The 26,969-nt window shown below is 40.4% G+C and overlaps 1 protein-coding gene and 1 long non-coding RNA gene across 2 annotated transcripts in view; one reads left to right on the forward strand and one right to left on the reverse strand.

The window, feature by feature from the left end:
* The window catches only part of zgc:153039 (uncharacterized protein LOC767698 homolog), an 82,844-nt gene extending 59,111 nt beyond the window's left edge, over positions 1-23,733 (forward strand). Inside the window, exons 10-13 of the mRNA XM_040025388.1 lie at positions 9,659-9,851; positions 18,834-19,008; positions 20,323-20,469; positions 21,273-23,733. Coding sequence (XP_039881322.1) covers positions 9,659-9,851; positions 18,834-19,008; positions 20,323-20,469; positions 21,273-22,228 — 1,471 coding nt within the window. The 3' untranslated portion in view covers positions 22,229-23,733. The remainder of the gene's footprint in view (positions 1-9,658; positions 9,852-18,833; positions 19,009-20,322; positions 20,470-21,272) is intronic.
* A 1,506-nt stretch (positions 23,734-25,239) lies between these two features.
* LOC120729657 lies at positions 25,240-26,182 on the reverse strand. The gene is made up of 3 exons (XR_005694970.1): positions 25,786-26,182; positions 25,597-25,689; positions 25,240-25,456 (listed from the first exon to the last, which is right to left on the reverse strand). It is a non-coding gene; the product is annotated as an uncharacterized LOC120729657 (long non-coding RNA).
* Between the last annotated feature and the right edge of the window lie 787 nt (positions 26,183-26,969).

Consider the following 26,969-nt stretch of genomic DNA (forward strand, 5'->3'; position numbering starts at 1 on the left):
CTGTAATTATTCCTTGGGTGGAGAGGGTGTAAAATTTCAGACATTGAAATTGCAGACAAAAGCAGGTAAGAGGGAAACACCCCACCACCTCTGAAAATAAAATCCTGTCCGAGGGAGACTTCTGCGAACGATATATTGAGGTATACACTTTGATGTTTGATCCGTTTCATCTTGAGTTTTATCAAGTGCTCCAATTTTCGATGAAAGGCTGATGCTGTAATGTACAGTGGATAACCTTTTGTAAATTGCCATTCATATTCAGCGACTGTGGAGTTCATTCAATTTTTATCAAAGCTACAGAATCCCATCACCATTCAAATGCACTTCAGTATCAGTAAGTGAACACATCACACTTCATAATGCCGTGACACTCTGGCTCTGACTCTAAACCCCTTCAGTGGAATAGTAAGTGGTGCCTCCGCCTGTTGTTGGTTCAGGCCATTATGCTCATTTCAGTACAAAACCAGGTCTAGCCAAGCACTAGAAATCCATCAGCATAGCAGTTACCTATTTACAAAAGCATTATTGCATTATGATTTGAAGGCTCTCTCCTGTTTTACAAATAACTGTTGCTCTCTAATTGCAGAAACATGCAGGACTCCCACATGACTTGGATAGCTTGTGTCAGAATTAGCTGGAGAGAAAATGATCTTATGTTACACATTTCAGCTTCCATGTTGCTTATTTAATTTATGTAAATTCATTCAAAAGTGATCACAATTAAGCTCATCAAGTTGCTTTCAGACAACATTAAGGGGAGCTCCTCTGCTGAATGCTTCCTTTTAGTTAGTGATGATACTGATTCAGTATAGTCGATACTCAGTTTACAGATGTTTTTTAAACTGATATTTGTTCATACATGAACACCGTCACTTTGTATCGTACTTTGTGAAGTCAAGCCCGACATCACTAGTTTCTCTCGGCGGCCTTTTCAACCTGCGGAACCAAACTGTACAGTAGGATATCTGCTCTTCCTGTACTCAAATTCAAACTACATAATATCAGCCTGACCCAAAAGTCTTGCTGATTCAGAACTGAGTATGGACAACAGGGACAGAAACTGATAGTGATTTGCTGTGACATATGTCAGAGTGTAGGATTTCTTACAGATAGGCAGAGGCCTGTAATATGAGGGGGATTCAGAGCTTGTTGAGGTGACTTCAGCTTTAATCCTTGTTTTTCATCTTATTGAGGTGCATCGCAGTGGTAACTTGCGTTCTGGAGCAGGTTATGTATGGATTAAGAGATCAACATACCAAGCCTAACACCTACTGACCGATCAGTTCTCTGAAAGGTGACCTCACTATTCTTGAAAGATTCCATAGACCCTAATGTGCAGGCAGTAAGAAGATCTATAGGATTTACAGACCACCCTTTCTGGTTCTGAAGAACAACTGTATTCCTTGGATGTTGTTTTTTTTTTTAATCTTAAAATGCAACACCTAGGGCTTGTATTGGATGACCTTTTTGTATAAAGTTCATTTAACAGTTTTATACATAAAAGATCGTTTGGACTTCACATTGCACTAATTAATATAGCTGTTACTGCTAATTGTGTGGCGTGTTAGGAAGAGCAGCAGAGCTGATTTATACTCTTTGTCTGGTTCTTTACTCTTTTAACATTTTTACAGTTGCTGCTTATATTTCTAAAAGCAGTTAATAGAAGAACTGAGGTAATATAATCGATTGGAACTGTATGTTTATAGAGACTGAGATACTTCCAAGTAAATTAGCCGATAGTATTCACAATGACAGAAGTTATTTTTATGATAAGATAAAGTATTTTGGAATATGTTTAAAATAAAAGGTTACGGTCTGAATTTTTTCTGCTTGTGCTATTATTGTTTAATTTGACAGGAAAACCAGAAGAGCTTGTTCACACGCATGATCTGAAGTTCTAGATGTGTTTGTAGAGTACAAACAAATTCAGCTATGAAATATAGCTGAATCATAGATTTGTACACCAGTGTTGTCCAATGTTTGCAGGAGATTGTCATTGGCTCCCCTTTGCTAGTGATGTTAGGTTATGAAAGCTGCAATTGATTGGGAATATTTTGTGATAGGACTTCAGACTTACTAATCGTGAACATGTAGAGACAAAAGATAAAACGGTGTGTTTTCTAATGAAGGTATTCAACAGCAGAAGAGAAAAACCTTAGTAGGACAGGACATACTATATTCCTTTCAAAGAAAATAGAAGAGATTTTAAGAAAAATAATGATGCAAAAAACTTATCCTGCCATGATTCTCTTGTTAAATTGCATGAAGAGTTTACAGATAATATTCTGACTTCTGGTTGAACCTTTGCTCAGGTATCTCATATATCAAGCACTAAGAGGAAGCGGATGCAATTTACCAGGCTGATCCAATATCAAATGATCTAAGGTTTCTTAAGGTCAGTCCCGTCCCCACTGGTGTTGTGCCAGTGTTGGGGTGCTGCATGACGTAACGTCTCAAACTCACTGACCTCTTACTTAAAGAATCTGGCATCTTCTTCTCGCCTCCCCTTGGGAGTGTATGTGAGGAAGGATAACATTTCTGTCCCTACTTCTCCTCAATTATGACGTGTCTTTTGGCTAAAGCCTGGCCCTCTCCCCCCCCCCCCTCTCTCTCTGTGTTCATCATTCTGCGTTTCTTAATGTCTCTGGGGATTTGATTGGCAGCATTTTGCTGTGTCAGCTAAGTGACATCAGTTGCTTGAGAACAAGTGAGGCGGGGAGAAAGGGGAGCGTGCGAGGTGACTGTACGAGGGGACCGTCGTCGCTGATGGTAAAGGGGGGAGGCAGACCGGGTGGGCAAGCTTTTATCGTAATTACACCAACTCTTCGATGAGATGGAGAGAAGGATTAGATGAGACAATTGTGGGCAACGCTGATGCTGAAGTGATCAGGTCAAGAGGAAATAAAAGCAAAGTTTGAAGACAGAAGGCCTGTATGGTACAACACTGGGAACAAACTAGGAGGGAGCTGAAATATTAAGAAGATACCGTCCTCCAGCAAGTTCAAGTGTTTTACTGTTTCGTCTTCAAAATGGAGACTTAACTTTTCCTAAAGTGTTAGTCATTAAACTCTAATGAAACCAGCGTTTTTGTAACTTAAACAGTTGCTAACCAGCCATCCATCAAATTCGGTGTGAGTTTCAGTTCCCCATGTTATTTCATTGCTCTTTTAAATGCTTCTGAGAATAGTATGTGTCGCTTTCCAGTGAATGAAGCCTTAGCTCGACTCTCCACTTAGTCCCTTTTTTTCTTATCCAAAAATCTTTCCTTATCCAAAAATGTCCAAAACAGGTACACAGTAACTGAATCCGGAGTTATCGAAGGCTTACAAAGTTCAGTTAAAATGGATGCAGAGATTTAGAGGTCAAAAAACTGTGTGGCTCCACTCTGAACTCGCCTAACTTCCTGTCTCTGTCAGACTATCAAAATAAAAGTATACATTTTAAGCACAAGAAATTAAACTACAAACTTATTCCATTATTCCTGATATGTTAATCTGTAAGTATTACTTCCAATATAATACAACACTAAGCAAGTCCAAGATTCTTCCGCCGCCACTCCGAGCTGGCAGTATCAACACAGAGTCCTTTTTTCTTTTTTTATACCAAATTTCCCCTTGTGGGACAATTAAAGGATTATTCTATTCTATTCTATTCTATTCTATTCTATTCCAAGCTATAACTTTATAGTTTTAATCATTAACCCAAATTATGTTAATCATATAAACTCCACAAACTGCATCAGCAACTCAGCTGGTGTGATGTTGAGCGTTTCATTATTTCTGTTCTCACCAACCTGATGTGCACCTCATGACAAAAACCATAAACATCTTTCCCTAAAATTAGTTATGTCAAGTTATTTATTTACTCGCTTACCCTCTACCCCTGAATCAGCTGTTTGGAGTGTTTCCAACGGAGAAGTTGCAAAGTTCTTTCTGGTGAACAAAACTGAAGGATGTTTCTTCCATCTGTTCTACTTCTGCTTTTTAAATTTTCATTTATCGGCTGTTGTAAATCCCGCTCATAAATTGGGCTTATGTTACTAGTGTTTTAGTCACGAGTATTTCTGGCAAATAGGCTGGATCTACTGACTCAGTTACACAGTTAAAAACTGTCATTATTGAGCCAGTACTAAGAAAATTTTTGCCTTAGCAATTTTTGGCTTTGAAAGATTTCACTGTCAGGTTTTTAATCTTAGACTTGTACACATTTCGCTTTGCTCCTTTGCCTTTAACAGCTTGACCAACAGAAAGACTAATGACTACCTCATGGCTGCTTCTTTCAGTTGAGCTCTGTGTTTGTCTTCTCTTTTAATTTAGCTTTCTGGTGGGCCCACCCCCCTGCCCTTCTCTCCGTACTTTAGCACTTCGCTGCATCGTTGTGTTCAGCAGTTGTTGCTTCTGTCTCTTACAAAGAGTCTAAATCTGTAAGTGAATCCAGGAAGGAAGCCCGCCGGTCATTTGAGCTGCTTTGTGTAATTACAGCTGGGACTATTTTAATGGCTGTTTATCCGCACAGCTTCAGTTATTGCAGGGAAATCGAGGTCAGTTACATGCTCCTCCAAAAATATGAGCATTTCCATCCTCTGTGCAGTTCCCAACTCCATGACCCTCCAACTCATTTCCACTTAAAACTAGCACAAAAATTCATGCAAGTATTTGTGGACGGAAGCCAGCTAATGTGTCCTTATGCATTCATGCATTCATATAAGAATTTATGCCCGATCACACAAACACTGAAAGGTCTAAAGCAGTAAGCAGCAGCAGCCTATTATCTATGTGTGCTGTTTGTTTTAATTGATCTTGTCACAGCATTAACGCCACATTAGTTTTGATGCTGCTGTGAAGTCACACATTAGGGAATGACTCTGATGTTTAATTATGGTTTGTCTAACAGTGAGAGTGAGACATCAATTTTGGTTAAAAAAAATATCCTTTAAAAAACACTTTAGCAAAATTATGGCAGATATTAAGTTGGCATAATTTCTAAAATATAGATATTGATTGAAGATTTTTCATTATGAGGTTTACTTAGCCAAGTAATTTAACCTGACTTAATTAAGGTAGTATAATCAAGGACAGATAATAGTATATTGCCCCCAAGAAATTTGCATCTCAAGCTGTTGGAGCATCAGGTAGGAACACAGAACCGAGGTAATGAGAGGCAGAAATTAAAATGTTATGTCAAAAGCTAAGATAGTTGCATAAAGACCTTGGTGATAAACCCTAAGGAGCACAATTTATTCCCTGTAAATTTTGTGTAGTTGATTTCTATAAAATTCATACTTTAAATGTTAGTGTTTTCCAAACAACTGGTAAGCATTCATGTATTTCATGTCTGTCAAAGTATAAAAGTCTCAGCAAGTGGGAATTCACGTGTCACTGAAATTCTCCAGTGAAACTCAGACAAATTAAATTCTTTTATGGCCGTAGCAGCTGTATAAAAGATTCCCTTAGCAGTGGTAAAAATGTGTCCAGTTTCCAGATGGCTGTTTCCCAGTTTTTATCTTCTTTGATACGATATACAGTGGGGCAAAAAAGTATTTAGTCAGCCACCGATTGTGCAAGTTCCCCCACTTAAAATGATGACAGAGGTCAGTAATTTGCACCAGAGGTACACTTCAACTGTGAGAGACAGAATGTGAAAAAAAAATCCATGAATTCACATGGTAGGATTTGTAAAGAATTTATTCTTAAATTAGGGTGGAAAATAAGTATTTGGTCACCTCAAACAAGGAAAATCTCTGGCTCTCACAGACCTGTAACGTCTTCTGTAAGAAGCTTTTCTGTCCCCCACTCGTTACCTGTATGAATGGCACCTGTTTGAACTCATCATCTGTATAAAAGACACCTGTCCACAGCCTCAAACAGTCAGACTCCAAACTCCGCCATGGCCAAGACCAAAGAGCTTTCGAAGGACACCAGGAAAAGTATTGTAGACCTGCACCAGACTGGGAAGAGTGAATCTACAATAGGCAAGCAGCTTGGTGTGAAAAAATCAACTGTGGGAGCAATCATCAGAAAATGGAAGACATACAAGACCACTGATAATCTCCCTCGATCTGGGGCTCCACGCAAGATCTCATCCCGTGGGGTCAAAATGATCATGAGAACGGTGAGCAAAGATCCCAGAACCACACGGGGGGACCTGGTGAATGACCTGCAGAGAGCTGGGACCAAAGTAACAAAGGTCACCATCAGTAACACACTACAACGGCAGGGAATCAAATCCCGCAGTGCCAGACGTGTTCCGCTGCTGAAGCCAGTGCATGTCCAGGCCCGTCTGAAGTTTGCCAGAGAGCACATGGATGATACAGCAGAGGATTGGGAGAATGTCATGTGGTCAGATGAAACCAAAGTAGAACTTTTTGGTATAAACTCAACTCGTCGTGTTTGGAGGAAGAAGAATACTGAGTTGCATCCCAAGAACACCATACCTACTGTGAAGCATGGGGGTGGAAACATCATGCTATGGGGCTGTTTTTCTGCCAAGGGGACAGGACGACTGATCCGTGTTAAGGACAGAATGAATGGGGCCATGTATCGTGAGATTTTGAGCCAAAACCTCCTTCCATCAGTGAGAACTTTGAAGATGAAACGAGGCTGGGTCTTCCAACATGACAATGATCCAAAACACACCGCCCGGGCAACAAAGGAGTGGCTCCGTAAGAAGCATTTGAAAGTCCTGGAGTGGCCTAGCCAGTCTCCAGACCTCAACCCCATAGGAAATCTGTGGCGGGAGTTGAAAGTCCGTGTTGCTCGGCGACAGCCCCAAAACATCACTGCTCTCGAGAAGATCTGCATGGAGGAATGGGCCAAAATACCAGCTACTGTGTGTGCAAACCTGGTAAAGACCTATAGTAAACGTTTGACCTCTGTTATTGCCAACAAAGGTTATGTTACAAAGTATTGAGTTGTATTTTTGTTATTGACCAAATACTTATTTTCCACCCTGATTTACGAATAAATTCTTTACAAATCCTACCGTGTGAATTCATGGATTTTTTTTTCACATTCTGTCTCTCACAGTTGAAGTGTACCTCTGGTGCAAATTACTGACCTCTGTCATCATTTTAGGTGGGGGAACTTGCACAATCGGTGGCTGACTAAATACTTTTTTGCCCCACTGTATACTTAAAGAATCCATGGTAAGTAGCACAACTATACACTAGGCAAAGCAGAAGATCACAACAATTATCAAGCAGTCTGAGGCCTGAGATTTTACTTCACAGCATATACACTCTTCATTACACTTTGCCAGTAGCAGGTTTGAACCCCTTTTGCTTTCAGAATTCCCATAATTTATCATGACACAGATTCAAGAAGGTACTGGACACACCTGAGAGATTTTGGATCATTTTGGTATGACTGGATCAGGCAGATGTCCACCACATCCCAAAAGTGCTCCTGTGGATTGACATTTGGAGTGTATTTGAATACAGTGATCTTATTTTCAAGTTTGAGATGATTTGAGCTTTATGATAAAATGTGATATTCTGCTGGAACTAGCCATCAAAAGATGGTACACTGTGGTCATAAAGAGATGGAGATGGTCAGCAGCAACAACATTCAGGTAGGCTGTGACATTTAAATGATGCTCAGTTCATACTAAGGAGCCCAAAGTGTCCCATGAAAATATCCCACCAGCCTGAACCATTGACACAGGGAAGGATGGATCCACTCTTTATTGTTGTTTATGAAAAATTACTTTTTTAATGTTCTGTTCTCTCTTTGTTTTTGTTTTTTTTGCTTTTACAACTGAACACAGCATTCTTATACAAATTCAATTGTAAACAATTACTAGCATATGTGGACTTGTAAGCATGGAGACGGAAAAAAAGAAAAGTACAATAACTAAGGAGGTAAAAGAAAGTAGAAAAAATAAATATATATATGTATATAACAATAATGAATAAATAAATAATTGTTCTCTACTTTTAGATGAGTCTGTGTGAATTATAGCCTCAGTTTCCTGTTCTTAGCTGACAGGAGTGACAGCTGGCGTGGTCTTCTGCTGCTGTAGCCCATCTGCCTCAAGGTTTGACATGTTGTGCATTCAGAGATGCTCTTCTGCATGTCTTGGTTGTAACGAGTGGTTATTTGAGTTACTTTTGCCTTCCTATCAGCTTGAAGCAGTCTAACCATTCTTCTCTGACCTCTTGTATCAACACATTTTCACCCAGACAACTGCTGCTCACTGGATAGTCCCTCTTTTTCAGACCATTTTCTGTAAAAATCTTGACATGGCTATGTGGTAAAACCCCAGTAGATCAGCAGTTTCTGAAATACTGACTCAAATCACCTTTCTTCCCCATTCTGATGCTCGGTTTGAACTTCAGCAGCTTGTCTTCATCATGTGAACGTGTCTAAACGCATTCATTGGCTGTCATGTGATTGGCTGATTAGACATCCTTTAAAGTATTTATTTAAGTATTAAAAGCATAGTTGCTGTCTGATTAAATCAGCAGTTAGCAGTTGCTAACTCTAAAATTAGCAACTGCTAATTGCTAATAAAAATTGACTGGAGAATGGGAGCAGTACGATTCTGGCTGAGAATGTAATTCTTTGCTCCTGCCAGACATTACTCATTCAGTAGGGCCTTCTCTTAGTTATCTTTCTCAGCCCAAGTACATGTACAGCCATGTTAGGAGAATCTTCATTCCATTGCAGCTGCTGTTTCACTAAACTCCTTGGTGGTTTGTTAAATCCTTCTCATTTTAAAGAACATTCTGACATTTTGGGAAATCTTTCTTCAGAGGTGTGAGACGGAAGCTGGTCACTAACAAAAGGTTTGTCTGACTGTATCCTCTGAAGGAGTCCAATCAAACAGCGACGCACAAATGGACCATGCTGTTTATTACGTGGGATTCAGAATTTTACAGACATGTCAGATGGTCTGTTTGTGTTGCCCTTGTTTATAAAATGTCAATTTTAAAGTGTAAAGTAGGCCTTCGCAATGTCTGTTTTTTCATACATCAAATTTCACTGGGCTCTGCAGTAGAAGCGTATTTGCATTTTTAAAAAGCCAAACCAAAGCTATGCTGCTATTGATAGAAGTTATTGTGAAAGGGAGATTGGCCGTTTAAATCTGTACCCCTTACACAGCCAGAACTTTGTAGAGCTCACCCACCTTTATTTCAATGCAACTAAACTTTAAATACTCTGAAACAGTTTACTATAGTTGGTTTACAAGTGTCTACTTATTTGTTTGGTTGGTAATTTCAGAAAAACCTTATACCCTATAGTACCATCTGAACTTAGTTTAGATTATGTGAATGCATTCAGTGCAGACCAAGCACACTTGGTCTCCTTTTGAATGAACTTGGGAAACAAGTAAAAAGAAATAGGCATAGAGCAGAGAGTTAAACTGCGTTTGTTTCCTGCAGGGTTTTTTCTCTCGTTTCTCAAGGCTTGATTTGAAAGCAAAGCAATATCTCATCTTTAGAATATTAGATGAGTCAAAACCATTTAGTTAGTAAGAAAATAGTAAGGAGTATTAAGTTAGAAAACAATTTTTTAAAAAAAAGCACAAATATCCCTCCAGTATTGAATGACTTCAGAGGTTTGCAGTCTGTTTGCTGCAAACCTCTGGTGGGGGCTGGTGGGGGGGTGGCTAATATTCTAATGTGGTGCTCTCTTCACCACCCTTGTTTTCTCCCCAGGCCCACCTTTCGTTATTTCACCTGGCACACATGCATATTGGGCATCATCGGTTGCGCCATCATGATGTTCCTCATCAATGCCATCTACGCCTCGGCCAGCATCGCCTTCATGCTCCTGCTGCTTCTGCTGATTCACTACCTCAGTCCCACCTCCAGCTGGGGCTACATCAGCCAGGCTCTCATTTTCCACCAGGTCTGACACACACACACAAACACACACTCAGTATTGCCTTGTCATTACTATAGCAACTAAAATCTCATCCCCTCAGCTTTACAAGAGCCCGTACCTCTGCCAAGCAACCATTCTATCAGGTTTATAGAGACACACAAACGAATACAAACACAGACAGTTCTCCGCTGCCTCTCCTCAGCCAATGATTTTGCATTTAGCAGACAAACACACACATTTTCCCCTCTCTCTTTTCTCACACATGCCGCCTTGTCATCCCTACAGCAGCTATCTGTCACCTTTATATCAGGCTTAGCAGACACACACACACACATCTACATCTATTCCCCCGCAAAGCTCTTTACATTTATGACACTGATACACACAAACAGAGCTTTACATCATCCAGCTCTTCATGTCCTCTAGCGGGCCAGCCTGTTGCTCTCAAGGAGACAGCCCACCGTTGCCAGGACGGCCCACAGCCGAGTGGGGGAGTCATTGCCAAGGCTGCAGAGAGGGTGTCTGGGTTTGCCACTCGCTTGTCAGGAGGCAGAACATGATTACAACCACTTAACTTATTGCACTTTTCCTCCAAATCCTCACCACCCCCTTTTCCCATTTTCTTCTAGTATCATCTCCTCCCACTTCTGCAGTTTCTCTTACACAAGACACAACACTGAGGCAGCAGCTACTCTCAAGTAATTCAATTGGCCACCCTTGATAGCTCTGTTTACCAGAATGGTGGTGATGGGTACGGATGAGGGCTGAAGACTGGTTTATTTAAACCTGCACTTAGCTGGTCAGTTATATTACTGCTTTGTCAGTAGTTGAATAATATTTAAAATGTATTTTAACATATCATCAGTCAATCTATGAATCTCTATTCCATTTTTAAACACTCAATCTATGTGTAGTTATTATTATAATAATTATGTAAAGTCCTTTGTTATAGTTTTTAATCCATATAATAGCTACCATAGCTTTTTACCCCTCAGCTGTAAAAGGCTGATGGGCGGGCTGTTGCCGTTGACACCAGAGTTCATCAGTGTGATAATTTGAGAACCAGGTGGTGTACGATTTTCAAATTAGTACCATAGGTACAATAATCTCAGTGACTTCAACTTCAAGGTTAAAGTTAGAGGTCAAATTTTCTAAAACTCTGAACACAATAACTCAAACGAGGTGACAAAGGATTTTCATCCCACAGGTGAAGCTACTAGAAATCTTAGACATGTTCAAATCCCACATGGGGGCTGGCCATTAGCGATTGATATTGCATCACTTTTCAGATCTGGCAACTACATCCACTTTTTGTTTACAGTCTTTGGCTGTAATTCATATTTTTAAAAACAGCTTGGCTGACAGTCAGTTAGAATTCCAGTGTTTTTGTTGTTGTTTTGTTATGTCATTATAAAATTAAGTGACCTGTTAAATCACAATGTGTTTCAACATTTATCCAGCGCAAAATTGATTTGACACTCTAGATAAACATTGCCATTGCGAATGTCATCTTTAATGCCAATAGGCTGCTGGCAAACAACGAGGCACTTATATCAGTGCATCCGCACTTATTTCCAAATATCTAAAATGTAAGTCATAAACCCTTTGAATACTCATTTCACAAATGAGCCTCAGCTTGGCCCTCCGAGCTTTCAAACCTCCCCAGGCAAAGAGCGCAAATGATTATACTGATGGGCTCAGCAGAGGAGACCATATATGCACATTTACTGAGCTCATGCATACACTTGTCCAATGCTCCTGCACCCTCGAGTAGTAACCAGTGTGGCGGTCTGCCAGCTGGGTGACATTGAAGCAAAGCAACAAAAACAAAACACAGCATTCTACAACGACAGCAACAGCAACAAAAAAATCTCAATTGGAGATAACAAGCAGCTGACAACAGAGTTTAGGAAAGAAAGTGAGAGGAGAAAAAGACAAACTGAGGCACCAAAGCCTGATGGTATCATGGGAAGAGAAAGAAGGAAGCAGGAATATAAGGAGGGAGTGGGGTTGAGTGATTGAGAAACTAAGTGATGGATGAGACCGAAGCGACAGTGAAATGATGATAGTCTGATGGATGAGAAGATGGGAAAATGGAGAGATAAAGGAAGACAGATGATTAGATGAGTGGAGGCAGTTGGACGCTGCCTCTGGGACCATGTTTTGTGTGTGTGTGTGTGTGTTTTACAGCAAAAAAAGGAAAACAAGTGTGACAATCATGATATAATAATGCTGGTTGCATCCTCAAGTTTTGATTGATAGTCATGTACACACAAACATAAACTCAGCAGCTTGAGCTGAACTTGGATTGTTAAGACAGTCGTTATTGTCAGAGGCCTTTTCGAGGCCTTTTCAGGCTAAACCCCAGCTGCAGCACAAGAGTGATTATAGTCCATAAAATGAAGCACACCCTGAAAGTACTTTTAAGTGGAAGCCATTTTAACTATTTTTGGATATTCTCAAGTGAAGTTTTCCATTTGTCTGTTTTATAGTCACCCTGCAAGTGTCTGAATGTATTTAAAGCTTTTTAAACTATTTTTTTCCTCCCCAACTTTCCTTTTGTACCAGGAACACCAATGTTAACCATAGACTGCAAATAAAAGCTACTGTTATGCCATCGATTGGCATTTTGAAACTTCTACAATAGCAGCAGTCGCTGTTGCCATGTCCGTTTTTTGGAGCCAGAATATTTGGACCAGAGGGTGGTGTGCTAAATAGAGATGTTCCTGGCAGCTGACTAAACGGGGGAAAAAAATTAGACTAACCGACTAGTCTAAAACTAAATAACACTCAGATATGGGCGACCGTGGGTCAGGGGGTTGGGAAGCGCCTCTGTAACCGGAAGGTCGCCGGCTCTCTGTCCTGGTCATTGTGTCCTTGGGCAAGACACTTTACCCTACCGCCTGCTGGTGTTGGCCAGAGGGGCCGATGGCGCGATATGGCAGCCTCGCTTCTGTCAGTCTGCCCCAGGGCAGCTGTGGCTACAACTGTAGCTTGCCTCCGCCAGTGTATGAATGTGAGAGTGAATGAATAGTGGAATTGTAAAGCACTTTGGGTGCCTTGCAAAGTGCTATATAAATGCAATCCATTATTATTATATCAAGCTGAATTTGTGAATCGATTAATGGAAAATGTCAAAATCAATCTAAACAAAGGCATTTGAAGCCATTAATCACATTCTTCAGTAATGAATCATACTGCTTAACTGAGCGGCACCTCGCGTCGCACATTATCAACATTGCACGTTGTATTTCAAACAAACAGTCTCTTTGTGAAATATGATATTAAATTGATTTCTTTTTTTTTGTGATCAACATTTTATTGATTTACAACAGGGTTCGGGGTGTACAGACATATACAGCACGACTGTAAACTGCAGTAGCAAAGCAAACATTGGTCACAAGGCATGGGGACAGGAAAGAAAAAACACACAGTTAATACCAGTTCTTGCCTCTTCCAGGAGATAACTTTGGATGAGAAGATTTTCCAAGCTTCGACAGTCGTGGGTCGAGCTTTATTTAATTTTACTGTGGTATGTTCGAGATTAATGATATGGATAAGACATCGTATCCAGAATGATTCCATACAAATGTCAGGAGTGAACCATTGCTTTGTAACTGTCTTCTTTGCCGATGTGAATCTGGCGAACAACAATTTTGCATTGTATTTGTTTTAAGGAGATTTCAGAGGTATCATTGAGGAGACAAAGACCAGGATTGGGATATAAAAAAACTTCCAGCACCTCAGATAAGACAGAGTTCACAAAGACCCAAAAATTGGATATAACTGGATAGTCCCATAACATGTGCAAGAACGTGCCTGGTGACGAATCATTGCATATGTGACAGTGATATGTATCCTGTAGTTTCATCTGGAATCTCTTATAGGGTGTAATGTATGTTCTGTGTATGGTTTTGAAATGAATTAGTTGATGCGCCTGGTTCCTAAATCGATTTCTTTACTATAAAAAAAAGTTCATGTATTTTAAAAATATCCGAAAAACTGATAAACTGCGGCTGAAAAGTGTTGTGCATTATGAATGCTGTTCAAAGATTCATGACAACTACTGTCTAAAACAACAAAATGATAAATCATCCACCTGTTTTCTTCACCCATCTGGAGTTGGGTGAAGGGCAGCAGCCTAAGCAGAGAAGCCGAAACCTCACTCTTGTCAGTCCCCTACTCCACCTTATCTGGAGGAACATCGAGGCATTCCCAGACCAGATGTAAGAATAGATGTAATCTCTCCAGCTTGTCCTTGGCTAGCCCCTGGCCTCCTCCCAGTAGGCCAACCCTGGCTAAAACATCTTAACCTTATGCCTCAGCTGTCTCCTTTCAATGTGGAGGAGCAGCAACTCTGCTCTGAACTTCTCTCGAATTATTGAATTCCTCTTTCGATAGCCCCTCTACCCTTTGGAAATCGCTTATTTCGCTTATATCTCATTTCTCAGTGATGCTCCATCTGGTGGCACATCGCTGCATAACATTTAGAACACAACAATTTAAAGTAATTCAGCATAAATTAAAATGATAGTAATCGGATTAAATGCCAGTAGGTCTGGTACTGACTAGTGACAATAATAGAATAGAATAGAATAGAATAGAATTCAACTTTATTGTCATTGCACATGCACAGGTACAGGGCAACGAAATGCAGTTTGCATCCATCCAGAAGTGCTTTAGTGATATAGATATATTACAATATATATTAGCAATAATATAGATATGTAAGTATATTACAGAAATGGGTCTATTATGGTATGTTATAATGTACACGGTATGAAGTATGTTATGAATATTCTATAACTATAAGTATGTACAGGCTGTAGTGAGTACAAGCTATGTACAGGCTATGAACAGGATATAAATATGAAAAACTTTACAGAAATCTGAGATATACAGCTATACAGAAATGTGAACTATGCAAGTTGTAAACAGTTGTAGGATTAAAGATTATCGAATGTACAGAATGATTATTTACACAGAGCTATACAGTAGTGCAGTTAAGATAAGTGAGGGTGTAGATAGTTTCTACAGAGGCTATATAAAGTGCTAGTGGTTGTGAGTGGTGGTTCAGTCCATGTTATTATTGTGTGTTTGAGGGTACAGTTGTCCATTGTGGGTGTGTGTATGTTCAGTCCACGAGTTTAATGTGGGTCAGATGTCAGGAGGCAGAGTTCAGGAGTCTGACAGCTGTGGGGAAGAAGCTGTTCCGGTACCTGGTGGTCTTAGTCCGGAGGCTCCTGTAGCGCCTCCCAGAGGGCAGGAGGGTGAAGAGTCTATGTGATGGGTGACTGGGGTCTTTGATGATTTTCCCAGCCCTTTTCAGACACCGCTTCCTGTAGATGTCCTTTATGGCAGGAAGTGGTGTTCCGGCGATGCGCTGGGCAGTTTTCACGACCCTCTGCAACGCCTTCCGGTCCGAGGCAGAGCAGTTCCCGTACCAGACTGTTATACAGTTGGTCAGGATGCTCTCGATGGTGCAACGATAGAAGTTCACCAGGATGTCTGAGGACAGGTGGTTCTTCCTCAGAATCCTCAAGAAGAAGAGGCGCTGGTGAGCCTTCTTGACCAGCTTGGAGCAGTTGGTCGTCCAGGTGAGATCCTCGGAGATGTGGACTCCCAGGAATTTGAAGCTGCTCACACGCTCCACAGCCGTCCCCTTAATGTGGATGGGTGGATGTGGGTCAGCATTCCTCCTGTAGTCCACGATGAGCTCCTTGGTCTTCTCTGTGTTAAGCAGCAGGTTGTTTCTGTCGCACCACTCAGCCAGACGATCCACCTCCTCCCTGTAGGCGGCCTCATCGTTGTCACTGATGAGGCCAATCACCGTGGTGTCATCTGCAAACTTAATGATGGTGTTGGAACCATCAGCAGGTCTGCAGTCGTGGGTGAAGAGGGAGTAGAGGAAAGGGCTCATCACACAGCCTTGTGGTACACCGGTGTTCATTGTGATTGTTGATGAGCAGCGGTTATCCAGCCGGACATGTTGGGGGCGGTTGGTCAGAAAGTCCAGTAACCATTTGCAGATGAGGGAACTGATGCCCAGGTCTGTCAGTTTCCTGATGAGTTGTGAGGGGTGGATTGTATTGAACGCTGAACTGAAGTCTATAAACAGCATTCTGGCGTTGATGTTGTTGTTGTCCAGGTGTGAGAGGACAGAGTGCAGCGTGATGGAGACTGCATCCTCTGTGCTCCTGTTCTGACGGTATGCAAATTGGTGGGGGTCCAGGGTGGGGGGGAGACAGGATTTGAAGTGTGCTAGGACCAGCTGCTCTAAGCACTTAGTGATGATGGGGGTGAGTGCTACTGGGCGGTAGTCATTGAGGCTAGATGGGTTGGAGTTTTTGGGTATCGGGACGATGGAGGTGGATTTGAAGCAGGCCGGTACCACAGCGTGGGCCAAGGACAGATTGAATATGTCTGTGAGCACTCCTGCAAGCTCCCCAGAACACGCTCTGAGAACACGACCGGGGATGCCATCAGGACAATAGCGTAGTCAACTGGTCTCATACATCCCTAGTTTTAAGTTATCCACTAATGTTGGCAAGATTGGTTTATTAGGTGCATCCATAACCTTGACAGGTGCAACATACATAGATGTGTATGTGCTAATTAGTGTTAAATAACAGATAATAAAATACTATAACTTCACTCACCAGAACTGAAGCACAAACATTTTTCATTTGTTGTATCGCACACCAGTCCATAATATTTGTCAGATAATTAGAGTACACCAGTCCTTCCTTCAGGCTTTGTTGGTGTCCAAATACATAGAAAGAAAATTCACCCACCTTATACTTTTTGAAGGTGATGATATCTGTACAGACCCAAGTATTTCTTCCTTTCTTTCTTTTTTTTAATCAGAGTGTAATCATTTCTATTTAATGCTGTGAAGTTGGGCAGTGACTGGAATGTCTTTGCTTTTTCAGCCAGCCCCAATTGGTCAGTAGAGGAACAGCAGTCTTGTCACATTTTCCTTTTCAGCCCTGAAATTGCTCCTTGGTTTTAACACTCAAAAGTCCAAAAAGTCTGAAGAAAAGCATGGAATTGTCCATTACCATTTCTATCATAGAGACAAATTGGGCTGCGTAGGATGCAGCTTTAACATGTCATCAGAGTTAATGATCAATATGTAGTCAGCGTTAATCATTGCTGTTTAGTCCTAATGTTTGGTTCTACTCAGCTGCATTTCCTTAATGGTACCTTGAGCCAATTTTATCAACGTGAATCCTGATGATGGCTGCATGATTGCTTGCATTGTAAAATATAATAATATATATAATATATATAATTCTAATACACTCTGGCATTTAAGTGTACATTCATAAGCAGCAGCACATGGGCACATTTTTCACAGTAACAGTCTGAATGACACACATCTATACATGCATATAAACATCTTAACATATGTCTGACTATTCAATGGATGGATCTGACTATTCAATGGATGGATCTGGACTAGTGATTATATAGCCTTTTTCTAGTTTTAGAGACCACTTCCACCATACATTTATAGAGTACTTTATTCTATACACTATAAATACTTTATCTACCTCTCATCCATGGCAACAAAACCATGGTAGTGTCTGGTACAGGGACATGTGTGGATCAGGCTTTAGTTGAACTGGGATCCCTGGTCCTGTGGGAACTTCATCACTGGTCACTGCTACAAGCTGTAGAACAGACCTTCCCAAAGTGTGGGGCCCCATTGCAGAGGGGGACGCAGCATGAAAAGGGAAAAAAAAAACAACGCTTGGACACTGCTAGCACGGGGCTCCCACACAAACGCAAAGCAGGAGATGAAGCATCGCTGAATATGTTTCCAAACCAAGCCAAAGACTAGAAAATCTGGTGAAGCATATCTTCCCTTTGGTTTCACCTGCACAGGCATTTTTTGAAAAATGTATTGATAGCAATGTTGAATATTATTACACAGGAAAAAAACAAGTACATGTAAAATAATTACACAGTGACGCCTCTGAATTCTAAATGGAGGGACAGTAACTGCATGTGTGTATGTAAGCGTGTAAAACCTGAAGATAGAGACAAAATACTGTTAATCTGACTATCTGCCATTCTGCAATTCATCTCATGTAAACAATAACGTGGCGCACAGCGTGACGTGGAAAACGTTGCGTGACGAACTCCGTATTCCTCGTCCACATATAAACCCAAAAAAGGAGTTTTGAAAAATCTCAGTTTTCGGTGATTCCAAACGCCGTTTACATGTGGACGAAACAGCTGCGTTTTCAAAATCACCCGTGTACGTGCAGACGCAGCGTAAAAGAGTTAGTAGTTTATTTTCTTACTACCTGCAGATTACTTGTATTTGCTTAATTGTTTACTAAATGTTTGAGGTGTGAAATAAACTGCAATGGGGCAAAATATGGGTGTGTGTGGTTGGAGGATGTGTTTGTGCGTGTGTGCGCGAGGGGGGCAATATTTTTCTTGTAAAACAAAGGGGGGCCCAGCAAAAAAAGTTTGGGAACCACTGCTTTAGAAGAAAGCCGGCTTCTGTTGTTGAAGAAGTTGCTAAAAAATCTTTCTAAAGATGACTGCCTGTACAGATGGTAGAGGAATGAAATTCATAGTTTCTGAAACCTTCATTAATGTACCTCATGCTAAATCTCAGGACCAATAAAAGTCAATTTTCCTTCCTGCCAAAAAAAACAGACACAGAAAAGTGAGCAAAACACATATATTGGCAATTTCAGCTTGAAGTGTTGTTTTTTTTCCCCTGCACAATATCAAATATTATGGAAATTAACATTAAGTGAAAAAACTAAAATTTAGGTCATTGCAAGTTCAGTCACATCTGGATATTTATTTTGGTGGGACTCAAATGGACTTGAGCATGAGACAGCTGCAGATACAACTCAGATTTAGTGAAAGTCAAACTAGAGGCTTCTGTGGAATGCAGGTTTAGTGAAGTAGGAGTTTATGGGGTTAAAAACGCACAGATTCTCCAACAGCTCTGCTTACATGTCTCTCTTCAACCTTTAGGTGCGTAAGTATTTGCTAATGCTGGACGTGAGGAAGGACCACGTCAAGTTCTGGAGACCTCAGATCCTGCTCATGGTTTCCAACCCTCGCAGTAGCGTGGGCCTCATCACCTTCATCAACGACATCAAGAAGAGCGGCCTGTACGTGCTGGGACACGTCCAGCTCGGAGACCTTAGTAAGAACACCAAAGTTCGATTTAAACCTCGAGAAACTTTTTTCATTTATTTCATCAGCTTCTTCTCCAGTGACTTTTGCATTAGGAGGATTCGAAGGCTTACTTCTGCACCATTTCTCATGTACACCCACTCAGTGTGAGAGAGAGACTGTTAATTATGAGCAAAATAAATATGGGATGCTGAGAAGATATTGTTTTTGGAGGATTTTAACATGATTATGATATTTAAAAGCAGCAGAGGCAACAAAAAATCTTCTTTCCCTGAGAACTTCAACTGTATTGCTATAAAATACATCAAATATACCACTATCACTAAAGTCCTTTCATTTTGGTTCAGTTTAAAATGGCCAAATATGGAAAGTATATGAGTGAGAAATGTGCCTCTATGTTGGCAATGCAGTCCAAAGTTCCAGACTGAGCGGTTCATTGTTTAATGGACCTCTTCAGAATGCTAACCCTTTCTCTTTGACATCGCCTCATCTGCTGCTGTTGAGGGAAGTAATCGCACGCACAAAGCTCTGGAGGCACCTCCTTTCTACACACTTGCAGATTTTCAAGGGGCAAGGTCATTGATTGTCTTTTTCTTTGTCTTCCGTGGGGTGTAAAGGGGTGGGGGAGATGATGGCAGACTGGGACTGGCCATGAATGGAGTGCTCCCAGTCCAAATCCTTTGTGTTTCACAGTGGAAAAAAATGATATGTTCATTAGCCGCTGAAGGGCCCTTCTCTCACTTGACGAGCCACTTGGTCTTGAGAAATATGAGCGAGCTATTCATTCACATAATTACACTGAAGTGGAGTTTGTTGTTGAGGATTTGCACATTGCCCTGCTAATCTATTTTGAGTCTACCCATTTATACTTACAATTGTGCAGCAGCTGTTTGCCTTAAAGCTGAATGGAATACATGGCAGCTTCTAGCACAGTTCAAACAACCACAGGAAGCCTGTAGACGTGGCCTCTGGATGGCCCTCTACATACATGCTGATGCTTTTTTTTGGGATGACTGATCACCTGCTCGCCTGTTTGTGCTTCCCTGTATCTTTCATTCTTTATCCAAGTCTGTCTACACTGTCATTTGCGCTTGCATCTTTCTGTTTCTTCCCTCTCCTCCATATCTCAGCATGCTCTCTTGCATCTCACTCACGCTCTGCCTCTAATTCCAGCTCTGTCAACTCACTTCTCCACTCTCTCCTTTTACTTTTTGGCTTTCCTGCTTCTGGGTCCATTTCCTTCTCATTCTCTGAATCTTAGCACACTTCTGTTCATCTGTCAGATGTATTTCTAGTGCAATTCAACTTTATGCTTTTTTTCCAGACACTTTGCCGTCTGACCCTCTGCAGGCCCAATATGAGTCCTGGTTGTCCCTGGTGGACCATCTAAATATCAAAGCCTTTGTCAACCTGACCTTAGCTGATTCTGTACGTCATGGTGTCCAACATCTCCTCTTCATTTCAGGACTTGGTCAGTACCCCTATTAATAACGCACATTGTCCTTATTTGTTATTAAATTCAAAGGCAAGTATCAATATACTAATATGATTTTTGTTCCTTCCACGTACTTACATTTTGATTAAAGCCAATGCCTAATGAATGTTTTTACATTTACATTATATTATATTATTATTTAGACTGTCAAAAAAATAGCTCCTGCTCTTCAACCAGTGGTTTGGTTACTATGTTTACTCAAAGTTTCAAGTATTGAACTAAACTGCCCAAACATCCAGAAGCAGACACGTTAACACTCTAAGATGATATGCTGTGTCGGTTATTGAGCTGCGATATCCAAACTGCTATTTGCACTTTTTATCTATGTGCCCAAAATGCACTTGATTTTAACTTCTTGTAGTTTCTATGTAAATGTGTTTATTTAACATGCCTGAAATGCACCATAACCCTAATCCCGCCCCAAGGGCAAGGACTGGCAGCATATCAAGAGAGTCACATTTGATCAAAAAGGTCTTTACAGAGCCACAAAACATACAGTACTGCGCAAAAGTCTTGAGTTACTCACTAGTTCTATATATTTTGCTTCCAAGGAGCCAGATTTTCTTGTTATTTTGTTCAAGTTGTCTTAAGTAATAGTTCTCCAGGCTTTCATAAGGTCTTTTAAAAATTTTCTTTAGCCATCGGTTGCTCTTTTGCTCACTTTCAGTCCAGGCCATGTAACGGACATATTGTGAATCATTCTAAGTCTTCCACTCTCAACATTATAGGAAATGAATGATGGTAATAAAATAAATAATTTGTGCCTTTCCTCTTCCCAGGTGGGATGCGTCCTAACACCCTTGTCCTGGGTTTCTATGATGACTGTCTTCCAAAAGACAAACTGATTGATCCGTCAGTGTCGAGCACTCAGTCCACGGATCCCTCAGGTCCTTCTCAGGAGCCTGAGCAACCTCCTCTCTTCCACTTTGTATCCCTGCGGGGCTCTAGTAACAGACTGGACTATGGTGAATTTGGAGACGGAAAGGTTCTAGGGTCCCAGGAGTATGTAGCTATCATTGCTGATGCCATGAAGATGCTCAAGAACGTGGTACTAGCTCGATACTTCAACAACTTTGACAGAGCCCAGGTTCTCTCACCTCCCTCCTGCACTCCCGGGAAGAGAGCTGTGTATGTGGATGTCTGGCCAGTCAACCTCCTACGCCCAGACAGCTGTAGCTATGTGGATACCTGCTCTCTATTCCTGCTGCAGCTGGCATGTATCCTTAACATGGTGCGGGACTGGCGCAAAGCTACACTGCGTCTCTTCCTGTGTGTTGAGGAGGGCCGAAGTGTGAGGGGCCCGGAGGAGAAGCTCAGCCAGCTGCTTAAGGAGTTGAGAATTAAGGCTCAGATCCACCCCGTGCCTTGGGATCAGCAGGTGGCACTACACTGGCAGCGTCAAGGCAACTGGGGGAAGAAACAGCTGGATGCTACTACGGAAGAGAAGAAGCTGCAACCTGAGGAGGAGGAGGATGAGGAGAACGAAGAAGATTACGTCAACAGCTTCCCAAGCAACGCCACACGTGTGTCAGATGACTACCTTTCAGCTGTCAACAAGCTGATCCTGGATCAGTCCCGGCCCCAACCCGCTGTGCGTTTCTTGTACTTGCCACGCCCCCCAGCTGACACCCGCCGCTATACTGCTTACCTGCGCCAGCTGGAGCTGCTGACTCAGGACCTTGGCCCTACGCTGCTCATCCATGGCGTAACACCAGTCATCACCACCGACCTTTGAAACGGCACACTCGATGAAGTGTGCTTCACACACAGAGTTTTCTTGAATTCACTGAAGGTGTGTGGACCTCGGAGCTGCCTTTGTCTGACCTGTCCACCCAACAGTAGTTCAACAAAACACCTCGTCACTCACAGAGACCGTCTGCACTCCCTTGCACATTTTACACTGACACAGAACAAAGTCGTCAGTTTCAACTTGACTGTCTACATATTTACCATTTCTTTATTTTATATGTGCACTCCAGTAAAAATTCTAGTATTCCAATCAAGCCCCTGAAGGCACCATCATATTCCATTTATGGACCTCATTTCAATATAAGATGAGTACAATCAGATGATGATTGGATTTACCAAAATAATGTTTTCAGGGGAAAAGCAGGAGGTGAATGTTGAAAAAGTAGAGCCAGTCAATCAAAACCACAGTCAAATGGCACAATTGTTCTCACTTTTCACCAGTGTTACAATAATGAGCTAAATCGCTCGCAGCAGGCTCAGCTAGTTTGAAATTTCCTCTCTCCTAGAGCTTCCTTCCCTGTTTTCTTACAATAATCATTCTATTTTAGTTTTTTATTTTTCCAGATCAAAAAGTGCCTTGCTAGTTAGGGAGCTGGAGTTGGACTGTTAGACCTTGACTCGTGAAATCTGCATTTTTTGCCTTTACAAATGAAACACCCGAACAATAACAATGGTGCTTGATGCCTTTAAGGTTTAATTCCAAACATCTTGCGTGTGGGATCTGAGAAACACACTCCACCTTTTATCCAAATACACTTTTGTCCCTCCACTGCCAAATAGCAGCCTTCCAACATTAATTTAACATGTTTACAATGCAAATCGTTACTGTGATTATCTATGTTTTATTGATATGTCATTTTTGGTACGGCGTTGTTGGCCAGGCTTAATTGAAGTAACTTCTTTGCCTTTTACCTAAACCATTTCTTTAGCGAGTCTATGTAGCTTTTGCTAAACTGTATGGACAAATTTATGGGATATTTGTAACTGCTAGATTACCAATATACATAGTGTGTCATCACTGTGTGACCCAGCATTCTGTGACAAATTGGATTTCCATTCTTTGGAAAATCCCTCTCTTTTCTGTAAAAATCTGAAGGCTAGGGGTCCATAAATATTTCATGTAAAATAAATTAATTCACTTCAACTTACACTTGAAACTCTTTTTCACCCTGACTCCAACATGCCTGTGTGGTACTTGAAGAGAGGTTGGTGCTTGGTTTTGGACATGGCTTGAAATGTTTGTTTGGGGTTTTTTTGCAGTTTTTGGAATGACACATATTTTTATTTCTCGACCCACTGGGTCCACTCTGTTGCTACAGCTGGGTTCCCTTTTGGACACTACAGCCCCCAACAAGCAACTGATTATAGAGTTCTACTTTGTCCTGCAAAAAAAAATAAATCACATGCTTTATTGAAAGAATGAAATGTTTAGAGTTTGATATATACTTTTAAATTGAAATGGCAGATAAATAATAAAATGTTTGTATTATATGTCCTTTTTGTTTTGTTATACCTGCTCAGATTGTTTGCAAAAGCCAGATCAAACTTAACTACTTCTCCAAATGTCTGCACTTTGTTTCCTTCAGCCTTAGACCAGTTTATGCGTCTTTGAGAAGAGATCTGAGGGGTTTTTGTGAGCGCTTGTTTGTGTGAGGTAAACTTTGGAAATAGGGCTGAGATAGCTCGGCAGCTCAGACAGAGAGATTCTAGAGGGTGCCAGCCAGCCAAATTACTTTGTCCTACAGTCACCCTCGCTGCCAACCAGGCAGAAATGGATTCCATCTCCGTTCTGAGGTGAACAACAGATTGGAGAAATAAGCCCAAATAACCATCGATATCTGTTCAGGAGGAGGGAGGCTGACATTTATCACTGAGGGAAAGACGTGGGCTCTGAGAGGATTGGGTCTGCGTGTGTGCAGAGAAAAAAAGATCGCAACTTAGTTTTCTGACGTGCTTGTTTATTGGTTGCACCATTAATGGCAAGTAATTAGTCTTAAGAAAAATGCAATTTGTAAGTAGATCGAAACAAATACCAATCAGTATGAATCAAACAAACTGATATATAATCCAACATGAATCAAAAATACAAAGGCGTATGCTCTTACAATTTACAGTTGACAAGCAGTTTGATTAGATTTTCCCTTTCTCTTTGTCGTAAATATACTATTACACTCTAAAAACTATTGTTTAAGCTCAACAAAAAAAATTAACGCAACAGTTTCCATTACTCTTTTTGAGTTATGATAACTTGCGTTGAAATTAGATTGAACCAACAAACTATATTGAGTTACGGGAATTAAATTATCCTCCATAATCAAAGGTGATTTTAATTACCATTTACGTAATATTTGGTAGCTTAAAAACATATTTTTAAGTTGTTTACTCATAAAAATTATGTTCCTCCGATTACTTTTTCCACATTATTTGAAATGATTTTTAAGTGTTATGTAATTAATTACAGCAATTACAAAAACAATTTTTTAAAGTTCATTATTTAAAATATTAAGTTGCTGATTTTCATCATTATTATCATCATTTTAGCTTTCTCTTATTTTTTTTTTATTGTAATAGCTTTTAAGAAAGGAAGTCATTCAACATTTTTTTTATCAAATAACTTTTTTATTTAACAGTAGGCATTTCAACACTTTGTATTTAAAAAGTGAAAATAGACCAGAAATTTAGATTTATACCATCACAGCCAAGTTATAGAATATGCCTTTATGTATTTAACACCACAGAAACAAATGTGTTCAATTGGTAAAAAAATCTACTTAGAAAACATTTTGTTGCAGTAATACTTCCATGCAAGTGTTCAGTAAATGTTAACTTTCAATGCCTACCAAACTTTACAAGATCTTGCATCTTTCTATTACACAATGCAGCAAACACCTTTAAGATCAATTTTACAGATACAGGATTCAAAACAGTTAACAATTTTTGAAACAGAGTCAACATCTTTAACATAATGATGGTTCCATCAAGGTCACGGAACAGCTTCTGAACAACTTCAAAAGTATATTTCAGATCCTTGCATTAGCTCAGATTGAGAGCATATATTATGCCCATGAGCAAAACACAGCACCTTGGGAAATTCTGGCCCTCCATGATTTTTGTTTCCTCCACCACAATGGTTGCAGTCTTTTGGTTAGATCCAGGGGTGTACCGGTCACTGATGATGGCAGTTTTCATCACCTGCCTTAAGTTCTTCGGTGTCCTTGTAAAGCAAATTTTAAAAAATAGGTTAGTGAATTATAGATTAGACTTTTATACTTACTGAATCTTAATGAATTCAGATGATCAATGGAAAACACACACACACACACACACACACACACACAATGCTGAATTACTTACACCAAACTCCATGAAAAGGTCCTCGTCCTTCTCTCCAAGGAAAGTGATAAGGCAGCAGATGGCTACTTCTCTGCGTGTTTCAATTGTATTGTGCTATTTAAGAAAAAATAAAGTATGAGTATAAAATACATGGGTGACTGACAACAAAGTGCATTTCAAAGCTACCCAAAGTCTAAATAGTTGTCCTACCTCAAGAAGCATGTCCTTGATCTGCCTGATTCTCACTCCCTTAGCTCCTCCCCTTGATAAAATGACATCCATCAGTTTTGGGGTGCAATGGTCAAGTGTAGCCATTCAAGGCTTACAGTGGTTATTCTCTTGAACTCCTCCTTTATCTGTAGACCACACAAACAGAAGAATTAAACCTTGCAGACTATTAGCTATACTGCATTAATGAATGCTGTAATACATTATTTAAAGAGGATAGAAGTGATCTAAGGCTACCCCAAGTTTTGAGGGAACAAAAACAATCTTGGTGAAGACAAGGGAGACTTCCCCACCATAACCGTGGTGTAATCTCTAATGTTTTAGCAACCCTGTTTTTGCAGAGGTTTCGAATTTACACATTGTTCACTCCCAGCCCATTTTGTAAAAAAATGTGTCCCAACTTAACAAAGCACTAATGACCCTAGATTATTACACTATACTAACTGCTTACATAAAGTCTTAATATTAAGTAGATTCACATAGCCTATGCCAGAATAATGCTATTGGAATGACATTAACAATATTTCACACAATCTGATTTTTTAAAAACAAAAAACAAAACAAAGATAGCTACAGCTCTTAAGATCAAGAACAATACTTACTTTAAGCTGTATCACAATACTAACCAAAATCATTTACAATGTAATATTATGTATAGGTCATGCAAGTTTTATAAAGACATAAAATAGGTGAGCCAGATGGAAAAAAGAAGCCTCTAGGTTATCCCTCTGACAAAACTATTCACAGTTTAAGGCTTCTAATTTTGGTAAAAAGAAAAACAAAATCAGCCTAAGATCGAAATTAGATTGCACTGTGTAGCAAAACTTTAACCAAGCTTTTCCTAGCCACAGTTGCACTCTCTAGCTGAAGACTTGTCAAATGAAACTTTATAAGTCTTATCCTCTGCTGTGCTAAAGTTTAGAATGGCTAGCATTAGCTACATGTGGTAGTGCAAAGTATTTCCTTATCTGTATGAGCATCACATCATACACAAATCCACTACAGGTGACTAGCACAAATGCTTTGCTTTGGTAGAACTGTTATTTGTTAATGAAATGTTACTTACCTTGAAATGTCTTTTACAAAAACTTGCACCATGCAACCCAACATGTGTGAATTTGCCCGGGCTAGTTAAGTCGGTAGGGGAGGGAATTTGAAATCAGAAG

Source organism: Simochromis diagramma, unplaced genomic scaffold (assembly GCF_900408965.1).
Source record: "Simochromis diagramma unplaced genomic scaffold, fSimDia1.1 OVJJ01000348.1, whole genome shotgun sequence".
Taxonomy (NCBI): Eukaryota; Metazoa; Chordata; class Actinopteri; order Cichliformes; family Cichlidae; genus Simochromis; species Simochromis diagramma.